Source organism: Copadichromis virginalis, linkage group LG11 (genome assembly GCF_057382275.1).
Source record: "Copadichromis virginalis isolate Kocher_CV1m ecotype Utaka linkage group LG11, C_Virginalis_male_GT1.1, whole genome shotgun sequence".
NCBI classification, from domain to species: Eukaryota; Metazoa; Chordata; class Actinopteri; order Cichliformes; family Cichlidae; genus Copadichromis; species Copadichromis virginalis.
In genome coordinates, this window is record NC_140628.1 from 10,939,907 (window position 1) to 10,965,452 (window position 25,546).

The 25,546-nt window shown below is 39.9% G+C and overlaps 1 protein-coding gene across 1 annotated transcript in view; it reads left to right on the plus strand.

The window, feature by feature from the left end:
• Positions 1–25,546, plus strand: part of LOC146698124 (collagen alpha-1(XIV) chain-like) — a 160,274-nt gene that overhangs the window by 68,636 nt on the left and 66,092 nt on the right. Inside the window, exons 22-31 of the mRNA XM_085473125.1 lie at positions 1,209–1,325; positions 4,822–4,968; positions 6,416–6,490; positions 8,914–9,053; positions 11,437–11,560; positions 19,538–19,681; positions 19,961–20,125; positions 20,341–20,379; positions 20,547–20,685; positions 24,196–24,338. Coding sequence (XP_085329251.1) covers positions 1,209–1,325; positions 4,822–4,968; positions 6,416–6,490; positions 8,914–9,053; positions 11,437–11,560; positions 19,538–19,681; positions 19,961–20,125; positions 20,341–20,379; positions 20,547–20,685; positions 24,196–24,338 — 1,233 coding nt within the window. The remainder of the gene's footprint in view (positions 1–1,208; positions 1,326–4,821; positions 4,969–6,415; positions 6,491–8,913; positions 9,054–11,436; positions 11,561–19,537; positions 19,682–19,960; positions 20,126–20,340; positions 20,380–20,546; positions 20,686–24,195; positions 24,339–25,546) is intronic.

Below are 25,546 nucleotides of genomic sequence, written 5' to 3' on the forward strand. Positions count from 1 at the left end.
ATGTAGCATAAAAAGCAAATTTAGTACCCGTAGGACCAGTGAATGAAATTAACTTGTTTCCCTCAGACAAAGCCTAATATATTTTGAAATTGGGTGCTGGAGCTTTTATCATATAGGTTAGCACAAGACTGCAGAAGAGTCTCATGATGTTTTGCAGAAGAAAAAGAGAGGTTTGACTCAAACTTTCCAGTATGAAAAGAAAGGCATGATGAGAAACATCCTGAATCAACTAAATATATACTTTTCCTTTGGGTGCAAAGACTTTTTTTCATCCAAGTTGTAGCAAAGGAAGCCAAAATCAGACATTATTTTAACGCAGTGTTTATCTGCATGCTGCTGCACCCACATGTGCATCAGCACCAGCTTGTAGGTGTCTTCCAGTGCCCCGTGAATGTTGCATGTTTGTATGTATGAGAGTAAGTTTATGTGCATCTTTGCATATTATTAATAGAAATGATGGGTTGCCCTATGCATTATTCAAAAGTATTTAAAATAAGGCACCTGCCATATGGTCCCGGCATAAAATATCCATTTACTGGCACAAGAGCCGAGTTTATTTTATATCATCAGCAAATTCTGTTAACAAGGAGGAAAGAACAAGAGTGAGCGAGAGAGGGAGAGAGAGGAAAACAGAAGAGAGAGTGACTCCAGGGAGGTTTGCTTGCCTGTGGTACACTCAAATAACACTACCAAACAAGTTTCAGCTATTAAAACTGCTCAGCTGTTTTGCATTTCACTGCATAATGTCTCTTGTTCCCCCACAAGACACATCAACGCTGACTAATTTTGTTACTTAATGATTTATTTTAACATCTACCCAGCTGAAAGTTTTAGACTATTTACACTTGGTGCACTGTTAATGTTCTGACCACTTTTCTGTTTCATACATAATCCAGACAATTCATTTTGTCCGAAACACTAATAACTGTTTACATTTCCCTTAAAGTGCTTTGCAAAAGAGCTTTCTGTTTGGGGATTTCAAAATTTCTCCTACTTAAACTCTTCATTGTTTGGTGTGTGGAAGGGCTGGGGACAGCAGGAAGTAATAGTGTGTGTGTGCGTGCGTGCGTGTCGGAGAGAGAGAGAGAGAGAGAGAGAGAGAGAGAGAGAGACATTACGAAATGCATATTAGTGAGTGTATTGGAAATTGAAAACTAGAGGTTAATCTGACCTTTCTATCATCTCTACAACTCTTTGTTTCTCTCTAGTATTCCTTGGTGTGTCTGGCTTGTCAGCCTACCAGGTGCGACCCAACAGCATGTGTGTTCAGTGGCAGCCTCTTCTACATACTACAATATACAGAATCTCTATACAGTCCACACTCAGTAAGTACTTTTACTCTTAAGACCTGTCAACAACCCTCTGGCAACCTCCATTCACTAGGGAAGAATGTGTATTCTCCACCCAGTTAGCGAGTGGTTGCTAGCTGAGGGTGCTGCACCAAAAACTTTCCCTGTGTTTGCTTTGCTTGTTAGCAGATTGCTGTGTGGTTTGCAAGTGTTTGCACATGTCTACAAACACTCGCCATTTACTCTCTGAATGCCTTGCAAACTGGAGACAGAGAATGGTTGCCATCAAAGTTAAAGTTGATTGAATTAGGAAGGTGCCTTCCTGCTTCAATCAACAGATTTCAAAAGGTGCAACTTTTATTTCAAGGTGACCAGTTCAGTACCACTTGGCAAGTGGTTTGCAAGTGTTTGCTGACAAGTCGGTCTCTCACACGGTAACCAGGCTCTAAGATTACATGAATGGGGAGACTGTTCTAATTCCCAACACGTAACATACCGACAATTAGTTACGTCCTGAGGCGTCCCACAGGAACGAGAAAGGTAACCTTCTGCATCCCTATGGTACGCGCCAGATTGCAGATGGAGTCTAACAGAATGACGCTCCCGGCAGTAACACACATTCCAGCCGTGTATTCCAGCTCTAACCCTAACCTTAATCCTAACCTTAACCACAGTCTTAATCGGCTTAGATAGTGTTTTCCAAAGTGATTAATGATGAGGAAGTAAAATAAATATACATGTGTCAATTAATTCCAAACTGTTCTCATGTTTCCGAGAGCGTAACATACCGAGGATTTGTCACATAGCGTCGTACGCTACGTTTTGGGTCGAGAACGTGTTGGAATGGGATGATAACAGCAGCAGCCAGCAACATCATGCAATCGGATGGTTGCCGACTCATCTCCAGACCTGTGTGACTGAGACCTTAATTATATTGTATACTGGCATATACTTGTATCTGTGAAAAGTGTAATTATTTTAATTTAGTCCATTGGTAATTTGACCTGTTACAAGCTGCTCACTCTCTGAAATATGGTCTGAACCCCACCTCACCTTTACTGTAATAAAACTTCATCCCAGAAACAAGCAGGAGTTCTCTACAGAGACACATAGTCAACACGTACATTTTTACTGTGCACCCCCCCAGTTGTCCCAACATGTGAGAAACAATATTTTTGCCAGTTAAGTATCTGGAATACAGTTCAGTCAGTAAATCAAACTCTTTACTAGAGTTGTGCTATGCGGTGATGCAGCTGGATTCAGGCTCCGACCTTTTGAATGTGTGTCCTCAAAGGTTTGCAGTATCCTCGTGAAAATGTCTCCTCTGTTTATTATTAACACAAAGACCAGTCAGCTCAGGACACGTGTACTGGTTACGGGTACCTTTCACATTCATGTTGATTTATATTGATATGAGCAACTGGGGAAATACGTGTTATATTTGTTTCATTCTCACATGGCACTGGTTTCTGCTGTGAGGGATCATCGTAAATCTTGCTATTTGCAGAAGGGAAGGGGAGATATGATATGCTCGATAAATGACATGGGAGGAAACTGCTTTGAGAATCGCGCATGTCATCGCAGCAGAAATGAGACCAGGAAAGACACAGAATGTGACCTTTAGACGCTGTTTAATACACAGATCACCTTATTAATCAATGGAAAAAGGGAGCTGGAGGAAGAAAGGGGGTTGAAGCAAAGGGAGGAGGGCGCACAAAAAGGAGAAAGTGGAAAAATATGTTTTAGTTAAATAGAATCAGCCAAGGAAAAAAGTTGTGTTTAACCCCAGCTTTGTGATAGTTTGACAAAAATATAAAACCCACGTTGTGTTGACCGAGAAGTTTGGAACTCATCCTATCACAGTGAACAATTTCAAGTCGGAGCTTTATTTTTATTCGTCCTCAGGGGGCTATCCCACAAGTTCATATAAAATCTAAAGCCCTCCTGATATTTTTCAGAGATGGCTATCATGTAGAAATTGCTGTATAGATTTGTGGTCATCCTCAAAATAATTTGTTAGTGTAGGCAAGTGTCACTGCTTAGTCCACAGGGTTATTTTTGAAATATCAGTGCAGTAAAAATCAAAACATATTGTAGCAGGCAGGTTGGACTACCGTATGTGCTTCATGGGTTTACATTAAGCCTGAAAATATCCTGTCATTTATTCCTTGATTGCCGTTCAGTGAGATTCGTAGTTGGTAAATGGGTTCCACCCATTTGATTTGCCATGGGAAAGAAACCGCAGGTGTGACTAATACCATTACCAATGATCTTGATTTGCTTTGGTGTGCAAGCAAGGCAGTGTGCACAACATCAAAGCAATGACAGCACAGCAACAAAATTGAATGCAGCTTTATTAAAATTAAACTGAATAACAGGAATGCACTGTGTATGTATATCAGATCTTGGCTCTGCTTTAAAATAGATTTTTCCGACGGCGTTCAGGTTCGTGGTTGCTGTTGATTAAACTAAATTGGAAGCTAGCGTTGGCTGATAAATGTATTAGAGACACGAACAAATTCGGCGTGTGATTTGTGCACGCATTTCATTGCCTTTCGAGGGAAGAAGACAGCAGGAAGTAGGGAGATTTCTCTCCCGTCTTCCTCGCGAACTTTTCGATTTGTCTTTGTCTCTCTCTCCCTCTCCTGCCTGAGTAGCGGTGGGATGTTGAAGTCGAAAGTTTAGAGATTTACTTTAATCCACGCAGAGCCAGCCAGCTGCTTAAACACCTTCTCGGATGGAAACGTGTGGAGCCTCGACAGCTGTTTCCCTAAACTTTATTATCTATGGCTGCTTCCTGCGTGGAGGAGGAGCTAATTTGTCAACCTCCAAGATGAGAGACACATTAGGAAATAAAATTAGACTAAATGAAACTGACAAATGGCAGCCATTAGAGTGTGTACTGTATACGCGAGTTTCCAGTTTGTACCTTTTGGGCTGCCAACATAAATTCTCATGTCTTTTCTTCTCTGTGATCCTCTCGCTCTGCAGCCCGTCAAAACAGACACTACAAAGTACGTGTTTGCAGTCTGCAATCCAGGGGAAATTGTCAAGAGAAGACAAAAGAGCTCAATAACGTGATTTATTTTGATTTTCAGTTGATTTAAGATGTTTTCCCACACTTTTTGAAAACTTTCTCGCTTACCTTTTTGGTGAAGTGAAAGCGGCACATGTGGCGGATTCTCAACCAGTGTATGTGTGTGTGTTGTGCTTTCATCATGAAAAAGATGCCTGAGAATGAATCATTTTGATGCATCACAGTTAATTCTGTAAAGTCAACAAAACATTGAGCTTCATCAGAGCCTTAAACCGGACTCAAATCTGATTATATTTACCCTAATCTGCTAGAAAATACATTATTAATATTATCTTAGATTTTCATTGAGAACACAGATGAAAATGAAGGTGTGTCTTTTGTAAAAGTTCGTCTAAAAAGCATCTCCAGGCGATTTCAGTCTGTTTGGCGTGCATGACTTTTACTGGGAATTTTAATCACTCTAAATCAGCTCTTTTATTTCTTGTTGCCTTGCAGATGGTCAGAGACAGGAAGTGAGGCTGGGAGGTGGAGCTTCCCGACACTGCTTTTACGACCTCACTCCTAGTAGCCAATACCAGATCAGCGTTCACGTGCAAATACAAGAAACGGAGGGACCCTCTGTGTCCATCACTGACATGACACGTATGCTGGGTTTATGTTTGTTTTATGTCAAAGCTGTCGATCATTTCATTCATTTCTATTTATCGTGAACATTTTTAAAGGGGTTGCAAGTTTTATTCTTATTTCTTTTTTACTCATTTCTCATCTAATGTAATCAGTTAATCCTTTACGTCTCCATCTTATGTATATTTTTCCCTCTTTGCACACTGTAGCCATCTCGTCGCACATCTCGTAGCTTAGGTTTTCTTTAATTTGCTCGGTTGCACTCTCGGAAAACATATCGTGTTTGTGCAGTTCATTGGTCTGTTAATGAGGTGAGGTGAACCACACAGCTCCTGGGATCAAGAAGACTGGTGTAAAAACCAGGAATACCAAAAAAAATGAATAGATAGATATGTTCTCATATTCACATTGCTATGTAGCAAGACATCTGTTGGATGACTTAATCTGTTTGGTTTTGGAAATAGTTGAAGGTCTATAGACAAGTGAAATTTCACTGATGTATTCACTGTAAATGTAATTAATACGAGTGTGTCTGTGTATCAAAACCTTTAGCTGTTAGCCACAGCACAGAGAAGTATCGACTACAAATTGTCATAATTGTATTAAGTTCAGTACTTGAAATTGTACTTGTTGCTTTTACACACAGCCAACAGCCACCTTTCCATATCATCTGTGTAAGTCTGTAAACAACCGATAAAGCGCAAAGGGTGAAAAGACACAATAAAAGCAAGAAACAGCGTCAGGTAACGAAGGCACGAATTTCACCTGAACTCCTCACTGTTTATCATTCAGTGACAGCTGCGTCAATCAAGCAGATATTCTCAAGCAGGCTACATATCTTTGTTTTGTCACCACAGCGGTGTGGTGTGGAAGCCGAAGAAACATTTGTTGAGATAATCTCATCCAGTTTTACAAAGTGTGTGTCGCTTCTTTGCGCAGTAGCAAATCTCTCCGAGATGATTCACTTTACTGCTCTCTGGTTTGACAGAACTTTCTCCAAAGTAAGTAATCTGACACCGAGGCACAGACTTTAACTTGGAGCTGTTTTTGAGTCTTACAGACAATAGATGCTAGACTGATAAAAAAAAAAAATCACTTGTGCTGTCCCCAATTTAGGATGTATAGAAGCAATTTAGAAAGTTCAAATCTGAAATAATTCCAAAATGGAGCAAAAGACAAACTCAATAAAACACAGAAGCTGTTTTGCGTATGTACAATATCTACAGATTGCATTAGAAATCTTTTTTTCTGTAAAGGTCCAGAGCTCAATCGCTGGAGGAAAGGTTAATAGAAACAGACCACTGCTATGTCTCAGTGTGCCAGCTGTGTTTGTGTGCTCATGCACAAGTGTGTGTTTGCGGTCTGCATGTAGACCCCATTGATGGTGCCACTTGTCACTGTCGTCATGATTGATGACCTTGCCTTCTATCTCTGTGTCTCTGTGTGTGTTTGTGCGTGCTTCCAGTTGCAGCACCCACTCAGGCTCCGACTGAACCACCCACTACGGAGCCCCCACCCACAATCCCACCAGCCAAAGAGGGTGAGATGAAGCTTTTAATACTCTTATGTTCAATGTGGTGGATAATCCTTGCAGTTGACATATTATGTCTTTTTAGAGGAAATATGACATCCATCTTATTTCTGTTCCTTATTCCCACCTGGTGTATTCATTGTGTACTTTGAAAAACAAAAATGGCCAATACATTCCTTCTCAATAGTTTGTTTACATACAAAACATGTGCGTTCTGTAAAACTGACGCACGTAATTGCTGAACTTCTTATCTGAACTTATTTTGCCTGTGTGTGCAGGAAAAATGCGACTGAAGCAACTTAGGAAAATGAATGTGAGACAGAAGAGTGTGTTTAGTGGATATATTGGGAAAATGATGCCAAAGATTGAGCTGCCAGAGGAGAGGAAAAGGGAAATACCAAAGAGAAAGTAGTGATTGAGGGCGTGCAGATGGTGTGACAGAGGAGGATGCTAGGGAGACGGAGGCACGAAAGAAGAAGGCACAGTCCCCAACGTGCTATACCGCTCTGCTGTGGTACTGAAACTGAACATACACAGTAAATCATAAGGAAATTTGGAGAGTCGGCTTGTAAATTTAGGGTGTGCTAAAGGAAAATCTCAGACATTTTTATTCCACAATGACTTAATTATGTGAAATATACTGATTCTGCTGCAGCTAACACCAAAATGAAGAAAAGTAACCTCTTATCATATTACCACAGGCTCAGCTAGGCTAATCTGATCACTCTTACTCAGCTTTATTTCTCCTCAAATCATGCAGGTTACACTTGACTCACCGCTGACCAGCAAGTTATGATACCTGTGAAGTTTCTCTTCACTGGATCAATCACTAAGTAAAATTTAGAAAATGAGCCTCAGCTGTTCTTGATAAATTCAAACTACAATCTACGTAATAAAACACATCCAATCCAAGCACTATATCTATTTTAATACATTAAAAAAGAGAGCATGGCAAATTAAGGCATTTGAACCATTTTTAAAAAGCCAATAATGAATATGATGTCACTAACTTTTTAATAACACTTGAGCCTTTGGAGAGCAAGGAGCCTAATTCCTCTGTTCTTATGCAAAATGCTTATAAAGCCATACTTAATATAGGATTTTGTACGCTCTTTTATTAGGTGACAGGTCTCTACAGCTGGCATGCCAGTTTAGCTTTGGGCTGTTTTATTAAAGAGCCATGCTGTTGTAATACATGCCGATTTAGCACACTTGACAAAACTCAAAAAAAGTCATCTGGAGAGCAGCATGTGTTGCTCCAAAACTATAATTTCAGTGTTAATCTGAAGAAATTAATCAAGTTCAACTTTTGTTTTCTCTTTTTGATGCTTTCAAGTTAATAAACATGATTTGCAATTTAGTCTTTATTAGCACACAGCTTCTTTCTTTCTTTTCTAAACAGGGTTGTGAATGACTCATGAGTTAGGACAAGCAAAAATGTTTTTCAAATGTTTTTTTAAATCGAAAGCTCAAGTAACGAAGGGGTTTGAGTCCTCCACCGTTTCACCTACTACCCAGACAGGCTTCGTCCTCCTCTGTTCCTGTCTGATGAGCTCAGGTAAAAGGTCGCACCGCAACACGAGGTCCACAAAAGTGAAAGACACACCTGCTGAGCCCGCCTGGAAGCGCTTCTGTCTAAGTTTCTGACCTTTGTCAGACCAGTGCCTCCATCTGTAATGACAGGCAACCTTTATACGGGACAGAACTGCAAAGATGGGAGAAACAGAACACAAGGACCGTGTTTTTGTTCTACGTAGGAGGGAGAAGACAAAGAAACAAAGTTATGCCGCATGAAGAGATAGAAAGAAAATTTACTGAAAATGGTCAAATGTTCAAGACAGATGGCAACGCAGACAGGAAACACAAACAATCCTCTCTAACATTGAAGTTTTCTCCTCTCCTTTGTTGCATTGGAATTTATGGATACTGACATGGTCATAAACAAGGTTAGAAATTTAGCAAAGACTTGGAGGTTCCAGACTTGTTAAAACCACAAAACAACTTTACAGCAGTGATGAAAAGGCTGCTGGGAGTCATCAAGAAACCTGAGACAAATAAAAGAGGGAAACGTCGCTGCAGGGCCGTGGATATATAAGAGCGGCACAACCAGACAGGATAGAGATGATTTTGTGTTCAGAAAAATCAGAGTTTAAAAATGTGTGAGCACCATACCTTTAATCTTATGAACTCCACAGTTGGCAGATTGCTCTGAAGACCTAGTCTTTGCATATTTACCCTTTTCCAGCAGATGTATATTTGCAGAGCTTCATACTTTGCATATTTACTCTGAGTCTGAATATATTAGGCAGCCAGTTAATATTCCACTTACGCTTTGTCCTCTGCTGACATTCACACTGTGTGAAATTATTTTTTTGTGTAGACACAAAGCGTTGTGCTGACTAAATCTAAACCCCTCCCTTATCTGTCTGAAGTATGTAAGGAGGCCAAGGCTGACCTGGCGTTCCTGGTCGACGGCTCCTGGTCCATCGGAGACGACAACTTCATGAAGATTACACGTTTCCTCTACAGCACCATGGGATCGCTGGATCTGATTGGACAAGATGGCACCCAGGTCAGTCACATGACAGCATTCTTAGTGAACTTATCTCGTTTTACTCATTCATACCAGTTTTCCCCAAAAATCTGTCATTACATGGGAAAGGAAGATTTATGGATTAAAACGTCATGCTGTGTTGACCGCCTCGCTCTGACTCACAGTGAAGTGAGACTCTTTGCAGGGCTTGGATTCACATTTAGGACTGTTAGTGGTTATTGTGTCTAGTCTAAATTCCTGTGTCTAGTGAAAATTACCGTTTTGCCAGTTTACACAGTTTAACCAACAGAAATCCAAATTGTCCCTAAGGCTTTTCATTTCCTTTCAGTCTCTTTGCAATTTATTTTCTTTGTTTAAGAATTTTTCCTCATGGGAAATATGATGTATAGCAGACAGTGGGGCTCCAGCCAAATGCAGCCGTACTCAAAACCATAATAATGAGGGAATAACTTAATTGCATATCTGAGTATAATCTGAGGGTTAGGAACTCGTTCACAGACGAGAGAATTATGTGTATGCGGGTGTTAATCCCTGCAAAAAGATAGATTACAACCCCCTGCCGCTCTAGCGAATTACCTCATCCTCTTTCCTCCAGCCGTTATGCACTGCAGCCAATTTCACCAATAGCCAGTCACCAAAAAGAGAAAGAAAAGCTATTTTTAATTTTTGCTTTAGGATCTGCTGAAGCTAGACTAACATTCAGCGGAGAGTAAAATAAAGGAGCTTGGATGCTGATAATGAGAGGATGGAGGGGACTTATCGAAAAGCCACTTAGTTTCTGTAACCTACTGTTTTCTTTGTTTCAAAGTTAGCCACTGAAATTTGATTAGAACAGAAATTTTACCCATATAATGTATCTTAGATCATTTGAGTTTAGTCCACATCCTTCGGATCATTTATTGTTTAGGAAAGAAAGGTGCTGACACTGGCATTCATTGATATTAGAAGGATGCTCTGGAGCCAACCACTACCCTGAAAACCCCCTGATAAATCAGCAGGACCAAAGCTTTACATCTGTTGAAAAGTTTGGGAAAGTGAGAAGAAACTTTAAACTCCCCGTGAGTCAATCTTTACTTTCTGGAATGACCTTTTGTTGCTGAGCGGTATTGAGTTAACTCCACTCATTTGCAGCCACCGTTCCAGAAAACAATACTTTTCCTGCAGAAATGGTGATTTTAATAAGTTGAGTGCAGATGCATTAAAGCTGGTATAAACAGTGAGTGGTTCTCTGTCAACGTGATTCTAACAGAGCAAAAGTTTGACTCATGTTACCACGGGGGATATTACCATCTTCACTCCCTCAGACTATCTCCCATTTATCAGGTCCATCAATAGTAATGCTAAGCTCTAACTCGGGGCTGTTGCTCCCTGTTGTCACTGTGAACTCATTTATTTGCGCTTCTGTCCTGCATGGCCCCCACTATGTCAGCAAACCTCAGCTGGTTCATTTATCACACTGTAGAGGTGCTTGCTAAACCCTTTTGTTTCATTTGTGTAATGTCTGCTGTTAAGGAGTTCACTAGCCTTGCTGTGCCCCATAACCTTCTGGCAGTAGGCTACCAGCATCAGAGCGCTGGCTGTAATGTGAGAAAGTTGGCTGCACAATAAAGAGGGAGTTGGCTGGGTAATGTAGGCTGACCAAAGCCAACAACAGCACCATTAGCAGTCTGGAGGTAATGACAGTTGTCCGACGCTCTTAGAGTATGGATATTAGACTGATTACAGTGCCAGTTTGGGAATGTGGATGTATGTATTCCTAAGTTTCCCCTATGCTTGTAGAAAAAGTTGCATTATTCCCTTTTTGCATCATGAGTGTTTCTTAGTGTGAAAAATATTAAATACACCAGGAAGGACCAGATGAAAAAAAGGTGATAACACTGCCCCGTCTATAAAGCTATAATTTTAAACTGTGAATTGTATATTCAGGCCTCTTGTGCATCATGTACAGACAAACCCATCTGCACTACATTCGCTTTGTGGGGCTATTTTGTCGCACCCCAATTAATGTAATTACACAATTACCATCAGTGAACAATAGCAATATCTGTTTGATACTGTTGTTAATGTCCAGAAAAAATTCAGAGAGTGTTGGTGATAATAACGTGGATATTAGGTTGTTTGACCAAGATCGCAATCATTTGGCTTCATAACACTTGACTAATGCCAGATAAGCTTTTTTTGTGTGTAATTTAGGTTTTTTGTACTATGGGGCGAGGCTGAAACTACCCTGAAAACCCTTTGTGGCAGTATCGTGAATGACATGACTGTGAACAGATGATGACAGAATTTTACTATTTTCTAAATTCTCCCTTTATACGGAGTTTAAACCCAAACTGGCTCAGGCAAACGGCACTTTAAATTTGCATAATTTTATTTGACATGTGTCTCTGTCTCTCTCCAGGTGGCCGTTGCTCAGTTCAGCGACGATGCTCGGACCGAATTCCAGCTGAGTTCTCATAGCAACAAAGAAGCACTGCTGGAGGCTATTCAGAGAATCAGCTATAAAGGAGGAAACACTAAGACAGGTTAGAACAGCACAATGGCAGGATTATAGTGGTGATAGTTACTGCAATTCCCTTTGTTTAGCTCTATTTATTAGCAGGACATTTTCATTATAATCTATGTTAGTACACTGCTCAAAAATTTAACACAGATGAAAAAGAGAAAAATCATGCTTTATGGCCTGGATAATGTTTTAGGAATAAAAGGATGCCAAATCGTTTTGATAAAAAATTTAAATGATGAACCTACAGAGGGCCTAATTCAAAGGCAACCTGAAAATCAAAGTGAAAAAGTGATGCTAGTCCATTCTGAGGGAATTTCCTTGCAGCAACTCAAAATGGTACTCAGTAGTGTGTATGTGCTTCTAAGCATGACTGGCAACGTCTGGGCATGCTCCTAATAAGATGGATGGTGTCTCGGAGTATCTTCTCCCAGGTCTGGACCAGGGCATCACTGAACTCCTGGACTGTTAGGTGCAACCTTGGGGTTTGGATGGATTGAAAAATGATGTCCCAGAGGTGTTCTATTGGATTTAGGTCAGGCAAGCATGGGGGCAAGTGAGTGGTATCAATTTCTTCATCCTCCAGGAACTGCCTGCCCTCACTGCCCAGCCCTTCGTGGCATTTGCAATAGAATACCAGAAGTGACAGGCTCTGTAACATCGTTCAGCCTGACTGTTTGGGTGGTGCGTCGGTGATGGTTTGCGGAGGCGTATCCATGGAGGAATACAACAGACCTCTACAGGCTAGGCAACAGCACCCTGACTGCTATTAGGTATTGGGCTTAAATTCTTGGACTCATTATCACACCCTATGGTGGTGCAGTGGGTACTGGTTCCCCCAGGTGTAATGCCTGGCCTTATGTGGCGAGTATGCAGGCGGTGTCTGGAGGATGAAAGAATCAATACCACTGACTGGCCTGCATGCTCACCTGACCTAAATCTAACAGAACACCTCTGTGAATCTATGTTTAGTGACTCTATGTTTGGGTCTATGTTTCCTTCTTTTTTCACTTTGATTTTCTGGCTTCCTTCTAATTCAGCGCTCTGCAAGTAGCTAATTTTCATTCCCATCATATAATGTAGCTTCCTTGTGTTTCAAACACATTACTCAGTCCATATCAGTACAGATATCAGCATGATTTTTTTACCGCTTGATATCTGATGTGTTTTTAAATAAAGTTGTCCTTTATTTCTTTTTTGAGCAGTGTGTATAACTATAATACACACGTGTACAAATAACTTGACTAGTTTTATTCGTATCAAATGTGCGTCATTAACATCAAATCAGTATTCTGTCCATGTTGGTATATTGTACCACTCCTGCTTCATTGTCAGTATGCATAACAAACACTACGGATGATGAATCTATTGTAAAACTCATGTTGAAATGTCCCGCTGCGTTAGTCTACACAAGGTGAAAGCCATTAACTCGATGTGGTATGTGACTGTGCAGGTAATGCTGGTCGTTCAGAGCGCTTTCCCTCTGCTAAAGTTTGGGTCAGGGCTCAGTGTCTGCACACAGTAATTGTGTCCTTGAGCTATACCTGTGTGATACAGAGCCGATTCCACTAGTCTTCCTACATGTGTTTTCCTCTACTCTCTTTCTTTGTTGCTGATCTTTGTTCCTTTTCTCTTCTTCTTCCTTTCAAGCGTTCTTCTCGGCATTGCTTTTTGGCCACTTTGTTTCATCCCATCCCTCTTTCATTTGTCTCCTCTTCCTAAATGTTCTCTTTGGTCCAGCTTCCCAATTATAGTTTAACAGGTGAAAACAGGTGGTGTTTTAGCTGACAGGGCAATGTGTATATGAGTGCATGTGGTCTACTGCGGAGCGGAAAATAAACCATGAAATTTAATCTTCACCACACAATAAAAAGTAGGAGTCAGTTGGTTCACACAAGGTTAAGCTAATGCTCACAGACTCACTAGTGTATCTCCAACCCTGATCTCTTTGTCTCACACACAAACACACAAACGCACACATAACTGGAGCCAGCACAGTAAAACTATTCCTCAGCAGCTCAGATACACTGTGAGTTATTCAGGCTGTTTTTACTTCGTCTAAGACACCAACACAGCATGTATTTTATTTTTAACTTGATTTTTATACTTTTTACATATTTCATATAGAAAAAGAATAATAGAATATGCATAGTATATCTAATACTTGTATTGTGCTTTTTTACAATGACAAAGGTGAAGAGTATGTCTCTGTTTGGTTTAATGGTGCTTCTTCTATGGTTTCTCCTCTGTGATCCATCCATCCATCCATTCTCTTCTGCTTATCCTTGTCAGGGTCGCGGGGGCGCTGGAGCCTATCCAGCTGTCTTAGGATGAAACGCGGGGTACTCTGTGATCCAATATTCATAATATAGCTTCTAAAACATAATGAATCTCTGTTTTAATTACACAGGTATGTTCAGTTTACTTGTATCACTCTTGGACTCAGGGTTTGAGTTTTGTTGCTCTTGTTGTCTTTTTTGTGAGGTCATGGTTCTTGCTTTTAGTTGTGTTTCTGTTACTCTTTGAAATTCAGTTAGTGTTCGTTATATTTGGTTCCTTGTGTTTTTTTTATCCTCCCCGGTTGCTCTTTTATGAAGTTTTGTCTATTGCTTGAGTTTTGTAGCATTGGTTATCATTTGGTATTTGTTCACTGGATTTCTTATGTGCTTAATTTTGTACTTTTTTTGGTCTTAGCGTTTGTTTATTTACTCCCCTCTGTGTTTTCCCCTTATTCTTAGTTTTTTTTATTTGGTTGTTTATTTGGTGCTTTAGGTGCTCTTGCCATAGATCATCTGTAGATTTACACTTTCTCAGTGTCTTCTTTCACTTCATATATAATCCTAGAATTGCTACAGTGTGTTGGGATCAGAACTATGCGGGGGCCTGACAGTCGGCAGCAGAAATCCTTATTCCTCTTGTCACTGAGGATAGTCTTTTAGGACTGACTGTGTTTCTCAGGGTTGATATGCTGCTGAATGAATTTTGGACAGAGAATGTTACAAAATGAAAAGGCCTAAATCGCCTAAAGCGCAAAACCCAATTCCCCTTCCTTACAGTACATTTTGCTCCTCTGGTTCGTTGAGGGAAGGGTCAGCAGTTCCTCTGGCTTTCAAAACCGAGGCTTGCAATACAATCCATAAGTTCTGTTTGCTCTCCAAACCCAAACTATTCCCTTTTCATTTTTTCCAAACCTCAGATTCTCCTCAAAGGCCCCATTAGGGACCCTCATTGTGTCCAAAGCCCCCCAAAATATGTACTTTTATTCCTTTTAAACCTTTAGCCTCTGACTATCTGTGTGAATACAACAGCTAGCCAGCAAGAAGCCCTGCAGTGTTAATGCCCTTTTATGTTTACTGTAAGTGGTTTGTTCACTTTATATCGCCGTCCTATGACCTTTGGAGTAGAAGAAATGTGCTCGGAAGTGTACTTGTTTACGGTAGGATTTCCAAAGATGGAATCTTTTTTAGGTATAAGTTCAGTCTGACATCTTTATTAATTCTGAGAAATAGTTCTGCCTCCTTACCTCATACAGTTGGTTGAGAGTGCAGAGCTGTTTCTGTAGCAACATGGATTGAGTTTCTTGTTTGAAGGCCTGCAAAGGTTTTTGCTTAAGAAGATCCGACAGCTACTTATTCATATTCTGATCAAACCTGTAGTGCAAAGCCTTTTCTATATACCCATTTCATAAACAATATGTAAATGATGCTGCATCCTTTTAGACTGTATAGTCAGTTTCTGTTCCAGCATCAGTACGCTCTGATACAAGTTAGAGAGAGAGCACGCTGAGGCTTATATTCTGGGATTTTGTTTGTCACTACGCATTTCATTAACAAGTTGTTGAGCCTCTGGCTGGCTTAGTCAATGATTGATGTAACATAGATATAGCTGCATTAGTCTTTATCCCTGTATACACAATGTACATGAGTACACTGTGTGTGTGTTGAGATTTTTTTTTTTTTTTTTTTTGCTGTATACAAGTAATTGTGTTAATCCCTGGAGCGGATTGGCAGTACAGTATACACGTGGCAAATTGTGTTTCTGTAGCTTCTTGTGAGCAAATGTAAAAGTGTGTAGTTATGTGCATGTATTAAGGAGACACGGCATGTGCTACTTTTGATTTTCAGCTATTTAGCGATACACGCACTGGTCACTTTATTAGGGACACCTTGATGGTACCAGGTTGGACCCCTTTACTACAGAAGTGCCTTAATTCTTCATGGCACAGATACAACAAGGTGCTGGAAACATTGCTAAGAGATTTTGCTTCATATTTACATGATAACATTATACAGTTACTACAGGTTTGTCAGCTGCACACCTGTGATGTGAATCTCCCATTGCACCACAACACAAAAGTGCTCTATTGGATTGAGATCTGATGACTGTACAGGCCATTTAAGTACAGTGAACTCATTATCATGTTCAAGAAACCAGTTTCAGATGATTGAGCTCTCTGACATGTTGCGTTATTGTGCTGTAAGCGGACATCAGAAGATGGGTACGCTGTAGTCAGAAAGTCAGCAACAACCCTAGACAGGTGTGGTGTTTAAATGATGCTCAGTTGGTACTAAGGGGCCACAAGTATGCCGAGAAACTTTTTCTCACACCATTACACCAGCAGCCTGAACTGTTGATACAAGGCAGGATGCATTCATCCTTTCATGCCAAATTCTGACTCTACCATCCTAATGTCATAGTGGACATTGAGACTTATCAGACCTAGCAATGTTTTTTTTCCAATTTTCTGTTGTTCAGTTTTGGTGAATTGTAGCCTGATTTCCTGTGTTTAGTAGACAAAGATGTGGTCTTCTGCGGCTGTAGCCAATCTGTTTCAAGGTTCAATGTGTTGTTCATTCAGAGATGCACCTTTGCATTCTAATGATTGGTTGTTTGAGTTACTTTGGACCTCTGTCATCATCTAGAAGAAGTCTGGTCATTTTTCTCTGACCTCTGTCATCAACATGGCATTTTCACCCAGAGAACTGCTCCTTCAGTTGCAGGAGTAGTTAGTCTTATAAGAAGTGTTTGTGAACACTTCTTTGCATGGGAGCCCCTTAAAAAAAAGCCTGTCCATTATGCGAGCAGCGTCCAAGCATTTTTTTTCTTTTTTCTTTTTTTTCTACAGCCCCCCCCCCCCCCCCCCCCCTGCAATGGCTTCACTCACTCTGAGAACCTCTTCTCTAAGATCTGCTGACAAAAGGCTAAATGCATTGGGTTGCTGCAATGTGATTGGTTGATTAAACATTTTTATTAAATTGATCAGGCATACCTAATAAAATGGCCAGTCATACATTATATTATGGGGCAGGGATAGCTCAGTAGGTAAAGTGGTCGCCCCATGATCGGAAGGTCGGCGGTTCGAATCCACTTAACGGCTACCCTGAGGTACCCCTGAGCAAGGTACCGTCCCTACACACTGCTCCCCGGGCGCCTGCTTAGTGGGCTGCCCACTGCTTCACTGAGTGAATGGGTCAAATGCAGAGAAAAACAAGTAATTTCCCCATGGGGATCAATAAAGTATCCATTATTATCATTATTATTATTATTATTATATTAGTAAGGGTGTGACTTTTTTTAAAGAAAGCACCCTTATTCATCTGTATTAATGCAGTCTTCTGGGACCCTCACTCAATTCATCTAGGTTTATGACTCCTTTATGAATTCAGAATTAGTGTATGAATGAGTTTCGGTGACTATAAAACTCATCCCACCAGTACATTAGTCAAACCAGTGAAACCAATAAAACCCTTTCTAAAGCCTTTGTATATGTTCAATAATGCTTTTCATGACCCTGATTAAAATTTTAAGTACTCTCATGAGCTTACTGTAACTTTTTAAAGATTAGAGGATTTAATGGCTCCAGAGGGAACATTACAGCCTCCACCTACAGCCACAAAAGAACAGGGAGGGAGCGTTTCCTACTGCAATATAACTTTTTTCTGTTTTTTTCTTCTTTCTTTTGCATGAAGCCTTTGAATTTTAAAACATTTAAGCATCTTTTGTTTTCCCATATTTTTCTCTTTCTGAGTGTCAGCAACAAAGCTGGTAAACTGCCAGACACCAGAACAAATGTAAAATGACACAGATTACACAAACACACTCAAAATAATGAATCGCTGATTGATGATGGGCTTTCCAACTCAAGCTGTCCTGACATGATTTGGTTTTGCAATAATTTTTTTTATCACTTTTTTTTAACTTGCTCTCCCCATCTGGATCCACTCTTCTGTCTTCTTTCCTATCCTCAACGATCCACTTAGCCCCTCCCCTGTCTCACTTTCCTTCTTTCCTACTCTGTCCAGTGTGTCACTTCATGCCTGGCTAGCTGCTGTCTCACCCATCACGAAGAGAAGACAGTGTAGAAACAGATGTAGCACTGGCAGATATCTGACATCAAAACACTTTACAGGCCAAGCACTCTATCATTTTTCATCAGTGACAGCTCACTCTAAAAAAAAAAAACAAAGAGGAGAAAGTGAAGATATGATGTGGAGTGTGGTTAAAAATTGAAAGACATCATGCACACATAGAAGAATTAATACCAGTGTTTAGCAGTATCAGTTAATGGGCGGGCCATGTATGGATGCGCTGGTTTTAGTGCAAAGTTTCCTGAGTCTGCACCTCTTGTTATAACTCCTGGAAACACATGAGAAGTGAGAGATGAGAGTGTAAGAGGACAGAGAAGGACTGATGGGTTTTTTTTATTATGAAAAGGTCATCTGGATATGAGCAACATTTAGCACAGCTCAACTAATCATTTCCAGCTAATTATAATGGACAAAATGCAAATGATGGAATTAAATAGAAACTACCTACCAATGTATGACTGATTAGACTTATTGTTGGTGCTCTGTATGCATTCATTTGTGATAAATGAAAAAGAAAAAAAAACGTAAAAGTTTCTCTTTTATTTAGATGACCATCCGTCACCTACTCAGAGTTAATTTTTCGAGGCTTTTACCTGATGGCAGCAGAAGGAGCTTCCTGAAGGAAAAATTATAAAGAAAAATGTGCTGTAGGTGCTACAAAGTTTTTCTGCTGTTTGGATTTTATTTTGCATAACTTTTCAAGGTGCTTAAAGCACAGTGATGCACATAAATCATCATTAAATTCACTGACAGGTGTGCACAGAAATCCCCTCAGTTGCTTTGCTGTGGGTGGCTCCTGAAACCTTTTAAAACTGTCTAGACAGATTTTATTGACTGATTACATCCATTAGCAAGTGACTTTTAATTTTTTTGATAGCATGCTGTAAACCACATTGTGACGTTGTCTATCTTTCTGTCTTTGGGTGTCATTGAGATACACGCCACACAAGTTGTTTTCTGGCTTTTCTTTTTTTTCTAAATGCTAATCGCTCAGCCTAAATCTAATTTCAGGGGCTTTTGGGTCACTTGTCTGATAATTATGGAGTCAGTAAAGTATTTTATTAATGTCAGTGGAATAATAAATTAGGAGGTCCATTAAAATTGCATCAAAGGTCACATGGTTTCACCTCTTTGATTGATGTGGGGAAGAGAATTTGAGATGATTAGAGATGACATCCGTGGTTCCAATAGCTTTCATTTGCCAAAACATTTATCAGCATCGAGCCTCGCTTGGGAAACATGATTGATGATAAAATGACTGCTCCAAAATGTGAAAATATGAAGCTACAAATCTAAAGAGAGGTGTTAAAAGTGGTCAGCAACGGTATTAAACACTATCTACAGGAACCGAGAGGAAGAAAACATTTTGGGGAAAAAGTGAAATGATTTGAAAATGATTTCAAACTTGTATTTAATTGTAACTTATACACACAAATGTTCAAAAAACGTTTAAACATTTTGACTAAGTTGATGACTGGGAAGTTTACTGAAGGCTACTGGTGCCATCTGGCCGGGAACAAGTGTGACTTCACTGCTTTGCCTGAACCGTGCTTCATTTGTGTAATGTAACAAAACGAAAACATGTGTGTGAGTTTTCTGCTTTATGCTGCTTCTGGTTTGTCTCTTGTTAGGTAGAGCCATCAAACATGTGAAGGAGTCTATTTTCACCTCAGAGGCGGGAGCCAGAAGGGGCGTTCCCAAAGTCCTGGTCGTTCTGACCGATGGACGTTCACAAGACGATGTCAACAAAGTGTCCAAGGAGATGCAGGTGGAGGGTGGGTATTTACGTCATTAATCCTGAAATGCAATGAACGATGACTTACTCTGGCCCTAAACTATGAGTCTGTGACAGTCGGTGAGATATGTAATGTTGTTATAATGAGCGTGTGTGGTTAGAGTCCAGGAAGAAGATCAGAGAAAATCCTCATTCGACCTCTCTGTTTTAGTCCTGTATCTCTCACGCTGCTGCGGCAAGAAAACTAACAGTGTGTTAGATTAAAGGACTTAATTAATTCCAGCTTGTAATGAGTCTTCTTTTTTAATTTCATTCTCAGGCTACATCATCTTCGCAATTGGGTTTGCGGACGCAGACTACGGCGAGCTGGTGAATATCGCCAGCAAACCCAGTGACAGACACGTCTTTTTTGTGGACGATTTGGACGCTGTGAAGAAAATAGAAGAGCAGCTCATTACCTTTGTCTGTGAGGCTGCCACTGCCAGTGAGTAACACCAGCTCATGTTTAAAACAGAGAGAGAGAGGCCGGGAGGAAAATGAGTTCAAGTCAGATGGGGATACAGGTAGACAGAAGGGAAGAGGGACAGAATAAAATTCAGCTGGGAGAAAAGGAGATATGTATCCTGAGGGAAAAAATGGAGGAGAGGAGAACTTGTGCTAATGTTGAATGAACTAACAGACTCAGTTTTGTTCTTTCAGCTTGTCCGTCTGTTTTGATGAGCGGTAACACGTTGGCAGGTAAGAGTTTCAAATACCAATCACACAGGGCCATGTACTGTGCTGAAATCCCTGGAGAGGAAGTAAATAATAATGACTGCAATTACATCATGATGGCCCACATAGTGGTGCTAGCAATGATTATTGATTATTACACCAAAGTGTTAATGGTGATGATTCTGCTGCAGGTTTCCGTATGATGGAGAAGTTTGGCCTGGTAGAGAAGGAGTATAGCACCATACCTGGAGTTTCTCTAGAGCCGGGTTCATTCAACAGCTTCCCTTGCTACAGGTTACACCGTGATGCCCTGGTGTCTCAGCCCACCAAGTGAGTAAATGAACATTGATCCATCCGTTCACATCACAAGAATTGTGTCCTCCTTGAGTATTGGTCAGATTTTACTGAAACTTACAAACAGTGATCACCTAATGGGCTTTCACTCAAACTGTGCTCAACGTTAATGAGCTTTATAAACTCCAAACACAGCTCCAAATTCTTTAAGGTTGCATGTTGCTACATTTTGCATGAATAAAATGATAAAGACAGAAGTTCACTGAATGCCATTTGATATGATAGCTTGAAACATTGCTTTGTATACCACTTGTATCCTGTTAGATGGTTAGATAATAAAATAATAATAATGGATTGCATTTATATAGCGCTTTTTGAGACTCTCAAAGCACTTTACAATTCCACTATTCATTCACTCTCACATTCATACACTGGTGGAGGCAGCTACAGTTGTAGCCACAGCTGCCCTGGGAAGCGAGGCTGCCATATCGCGCCATCGGCCCCTCTGGCCATCACCAGTAGGTGGCAGGTGAAGTGTCTTGCCCAAGGACACAAAGAAAACTAACTATAACAGTGATCTTATTGGTCATGGTGAAGGATGGAGTGGTCCTAATGGGTGAATCCCACATAAGGAAGGTGTGGTTTGGGACTTTCTATCACCATTATGCTAAAATCAGTATTATGGCCACTGCCAAGTATAACATGCTGATGTGTTTACATATTTTTACCATACTTTTTGGTTATGGTTGTAAATACTCCTGAACTCAAACACTTTCTTTTGGTGGTGAACTGAATAAATTTGTCCTGGGTATGACTGCTTGAGAGACTTTTCGACTTCTCATTGGATTTTTATTCTCATTAGTTTGTGCAATACAGCCAACCAATGGCAAGATAACTTATCAGTTTCTACAAATTACACTTTACAAGAACCTGTGAACTGTGATGGATCACAAGACACATGAGTTACTGTGCCACTGAAATTGTATTTCAGTTGTGCATCATTATTTCGTCTGATAAGGAAGTGGATTTGCTCAGATTACTGTTCTCTTTATTTTCATTAATGATTTGCTCTGTTTTAGCTGAACACACAGTTTAGCTTTTCTAATTGATTCTCTTGTCAGAAAACTTTTAACTGGAGTCTGCATCTAATATAACAGTAACTTTTAAACAGCCAAAAAACATCCATCCATTTTCTTAACCACTTATCCAACTTTAAAATGGGGTTGGAACCTATCCCAGCTGCCACATGGTGAAAAGCTGGGTACACCCTGGACAGGCTGCACTTTCTTCGCAGACTTAACACATACAGACAGATAGCCCCTCATCTAACATCCAACATGCATGACTTTGGACTGTGGGAGGAAGCCACACAGGCACAAGGAGAACACAAAAGCATGCCAGTAACCTTCTAACTGTGAGGTTATTGTCCTAACCACTGCAGCACCACGCTACCCAAGCCAAGAAACAACTGATCACATTTCTTCTTTATGACTGCTAACTCGCCTGACAGCACAAATGCTTGATGAACAATTGGCACATCTGGAGTTGGCAGCTGGGCATAGCTTTATTCAAGTGTCATTAAGAATGAGATTAGATCTTAGAGCAAATAAGCAAAGATGATTTTGGCCATAAGAATGATCACGACACAGGGACACGATGATAAATGAATCAGAAACATCTGTAATGCACTACTTTCTCCTTCTTAAGGTCTGGGTTCACACACTTCTGATAGCTGTGTGCCAAATCAGGAAGCTACATTTGTGTTTTTAATATGTTTGCCTTTTTTTCCTGATTTATGGTTAAAGTAAATGCCTCTGTATTTACATTCATGAATGAGAATTTTTAGTTCTTGGCGATGATGCACCTACTTCGTTGAATGTGTTCTTGACTTGATGTTGTAAAGGTGTTTTTCTTATCCATGGAAATAATTCTGTCATCATGCACTTTAGTTGTCTTTTGTGGTCTTTCTGGGTTTTCGATCTTGTTGGCCACTGTATTCTTTCTTTTTAAGAAAGAACTAGATTGTTAAGCTGGTCACTTCTAAAGTTTTCCTTTTATCTCTGATAGATTTATTTTGGTTTTCTTGGTTAATGATCACCTTTTTTATTTTGTTCGGCATCTCTTTTGATCTATTTTTGATGGTTTCCACGAAAAGCTCCCAAATGCAAGTTAAACACTTTGAATCACCTGCAGGTTATTTATCTCCTATTTGTCATAGTATAATGAGAGAAACTGCTTCACCTGGCTATTAAACTGCCTGTCAGCCAGTTGTCTAATTATTTTTGAGCCTCTAGAAATGGAGGACTGTTTATACAAATTGCTCTAATTCTGAAACAGTTACAATACAGTACAGCACCTTTGTTACAACCCTTAAATTAAACCTGAAAGTCTGTACTACAATCACACATTGATTGTTTGATTTAAACTGTGGTGGTGTACAGAACTGTGTCATTGTCCATCGTACCTTAAACAAAATTAATTATTTTGTTTGGTCTGTGTTTTTATATCTACAGTTTTAAACATGTACAAGGTTTTGAATAAACAAACACACAATTAAATAAATAAGTACATTTTTATTTTAATAAATAAATAACATTTAATCAATGTTTTGATAATTTAACATTGTGTACACTTTATTAATCCCATAGGAAATTCCTCTGCATTTAACCCATTCACTCAGTGAAGCAGTGGGCAGCCACCAATCCAGCACCCAGGGAGCAGTGTATAAAGGCAGCACCTTGCTCATGGGTATCTCAGGGTAGCCATTCGGTGGATTTAAACCCCCAACCTTGCTATCATGGGGCAAACACTCTACCTACTGAGCTATTACTATCCCCGGCTATCCAATATATTCACTTTTTCTTGGAATTACACATCTCTAGAAAGTCAGGTACAGAACTTACAGTGAAAGAGAACATGTTGTTTTAAAGCTAAAACTGCAACGAGCCAGCCAGGAGTCAAACCTAGAATCTTGTGATCCATAGTCAGACATTGCGCCACTGGCCCACATGCAAGGTGCTGGAAAGAACTTGAAAGCATTCGAAGAGATTGTTCATATAGGTTAAAAGATTTGGTACGTATCTACAGTAGCACTAGACTTCAGGTACACGTTTAAATACAACATACATGTTTGCTTACACTCAGTAGCACTCAGAGCTTTCAGTGGCTCCAGTTTCGATCCCCAAGGTCTTTTCTGATGTTTTCGGAGCTTATTTTCACTTGATGCTGTCAACAGACTTCCATTTCAGCTTCCTGTTCTTTGATTGCTCCTTTTCTGAAAAGTGACAACCACTCTGAAAAACTGAAGCTTAGGAGATTTAAGCCTGAAGTGCTCGGAGGCAGCTACCTATAAAAAGACTAGGCTCTGTGATTAAAAAGAGGCTGGTGCTCATAGTGAGTCTCAGGCATCTGAAAACACTCTAAAAGCAATCACAACAGCTAAAAACAGACAGCACACTTTTTAAACACACCTAGTGCATACAAGCCTTTCAGGCACCGCTAAGCTTGCTATGTGTGTGTTTGCCTGTCCTTTCATGTGTGTGACAGGTATCTTCACCCTGAGGGTTTACCATCTGACTATACTATTTCTATGATGCTCCGCCTACTTCCCGAGACCCCACAGGAACCTTTTGCGTTGTGGGAAATCCTCAACAAGGACAACGACCCGTTAGTTGGACTGATTCTTGACAGTGAGTTTGAATCACCTATTTTCTTTCTTCTTTACCTTTTTTGTCTCAGCTGGATTTTCGCACATCACAGTTTGACAAGTATAGACTTAAATAGCAGATGTTTGCTACAGCTTTCCCAGCACCTCCAAGTAAACCGAGAAAGTGCATAATGAAGCCAAACTTAGAAGTCGGGCTGCAAAGATATTAATGATTCCAGCTGGGATGCTACATTAACTACAGTTTTAATCCACTATGGTTTATGCAGCTTTAAGAAGTTGGGACGCGTTGTGAGAAGAAAAAGAGAAAAGAAAGAAGAGGAATGCAATGATCATTTAAACCCATGGTTAATTGTATGCATGCTATATGTGCTTATTTTCAAATGGATGCTATTAATGTGTTTCAAAATATTGGAGTCAGAGGCATCAAAAGACTGGAAAGGATGTGTACGCGGGGAGAAATGGTGCATTTCAGAAGTCACTGACAGAAAAAGAAAATGATGCTTTACAAGTGAAGATGGGGATTCATTACTGTTTTGAATAATGTGGCATATTGCTTCACAAAATGAAGAATAATGCCTTGTAAAAGTAAACATTAGAATTCAGAGATTGGAGTATTATCTACTGCAGTAGTTATTACAATATATTAATACGTCTGAAATCTGGAGAACTGGAGAAAAATCTGTCATGTAAAGAAACAATCATCTAAACAAGAAAGACCACCTTCTGATGATCCAAACTTATTACAGACTTTTTAGAGATGGAAGGCTGTTCTGTGGTCCGACCAGTCCACATTTGATTTTAAACGAATCAAAGGCTACTGGTGCACCTCTGTCAAGGTTAGCTTTCACATCTCCAATGATGCTGCACACTGTATACAAGCCTATATATGCCCTGAAACATACACAATGGTCTCAATGATTTCAGGAACAAAATGCAGTTTTCCACTTTCAAAATGTCATATTTTAGCTTGTTTTGCTTTGTGGAAACAACAAAAACAATAAAAAGTATTTTCTATTTAACCTCGAGGATTAATAAAAATCAAAGATACAGACATGGTTAAAATAAAGCATGGCCTTTTTCAAATCTAAGGTTTAATGTGTCAGGACATTAAAATGATCTTTTCCTTAGCAGGTCTTAAAATTATGTAAATACAACTTTAGGTGAACTACAAAACTATTTATTTAACAAAAATTAGGTCAAAGATTATAGGTGTGCAAAACTAAGTACACC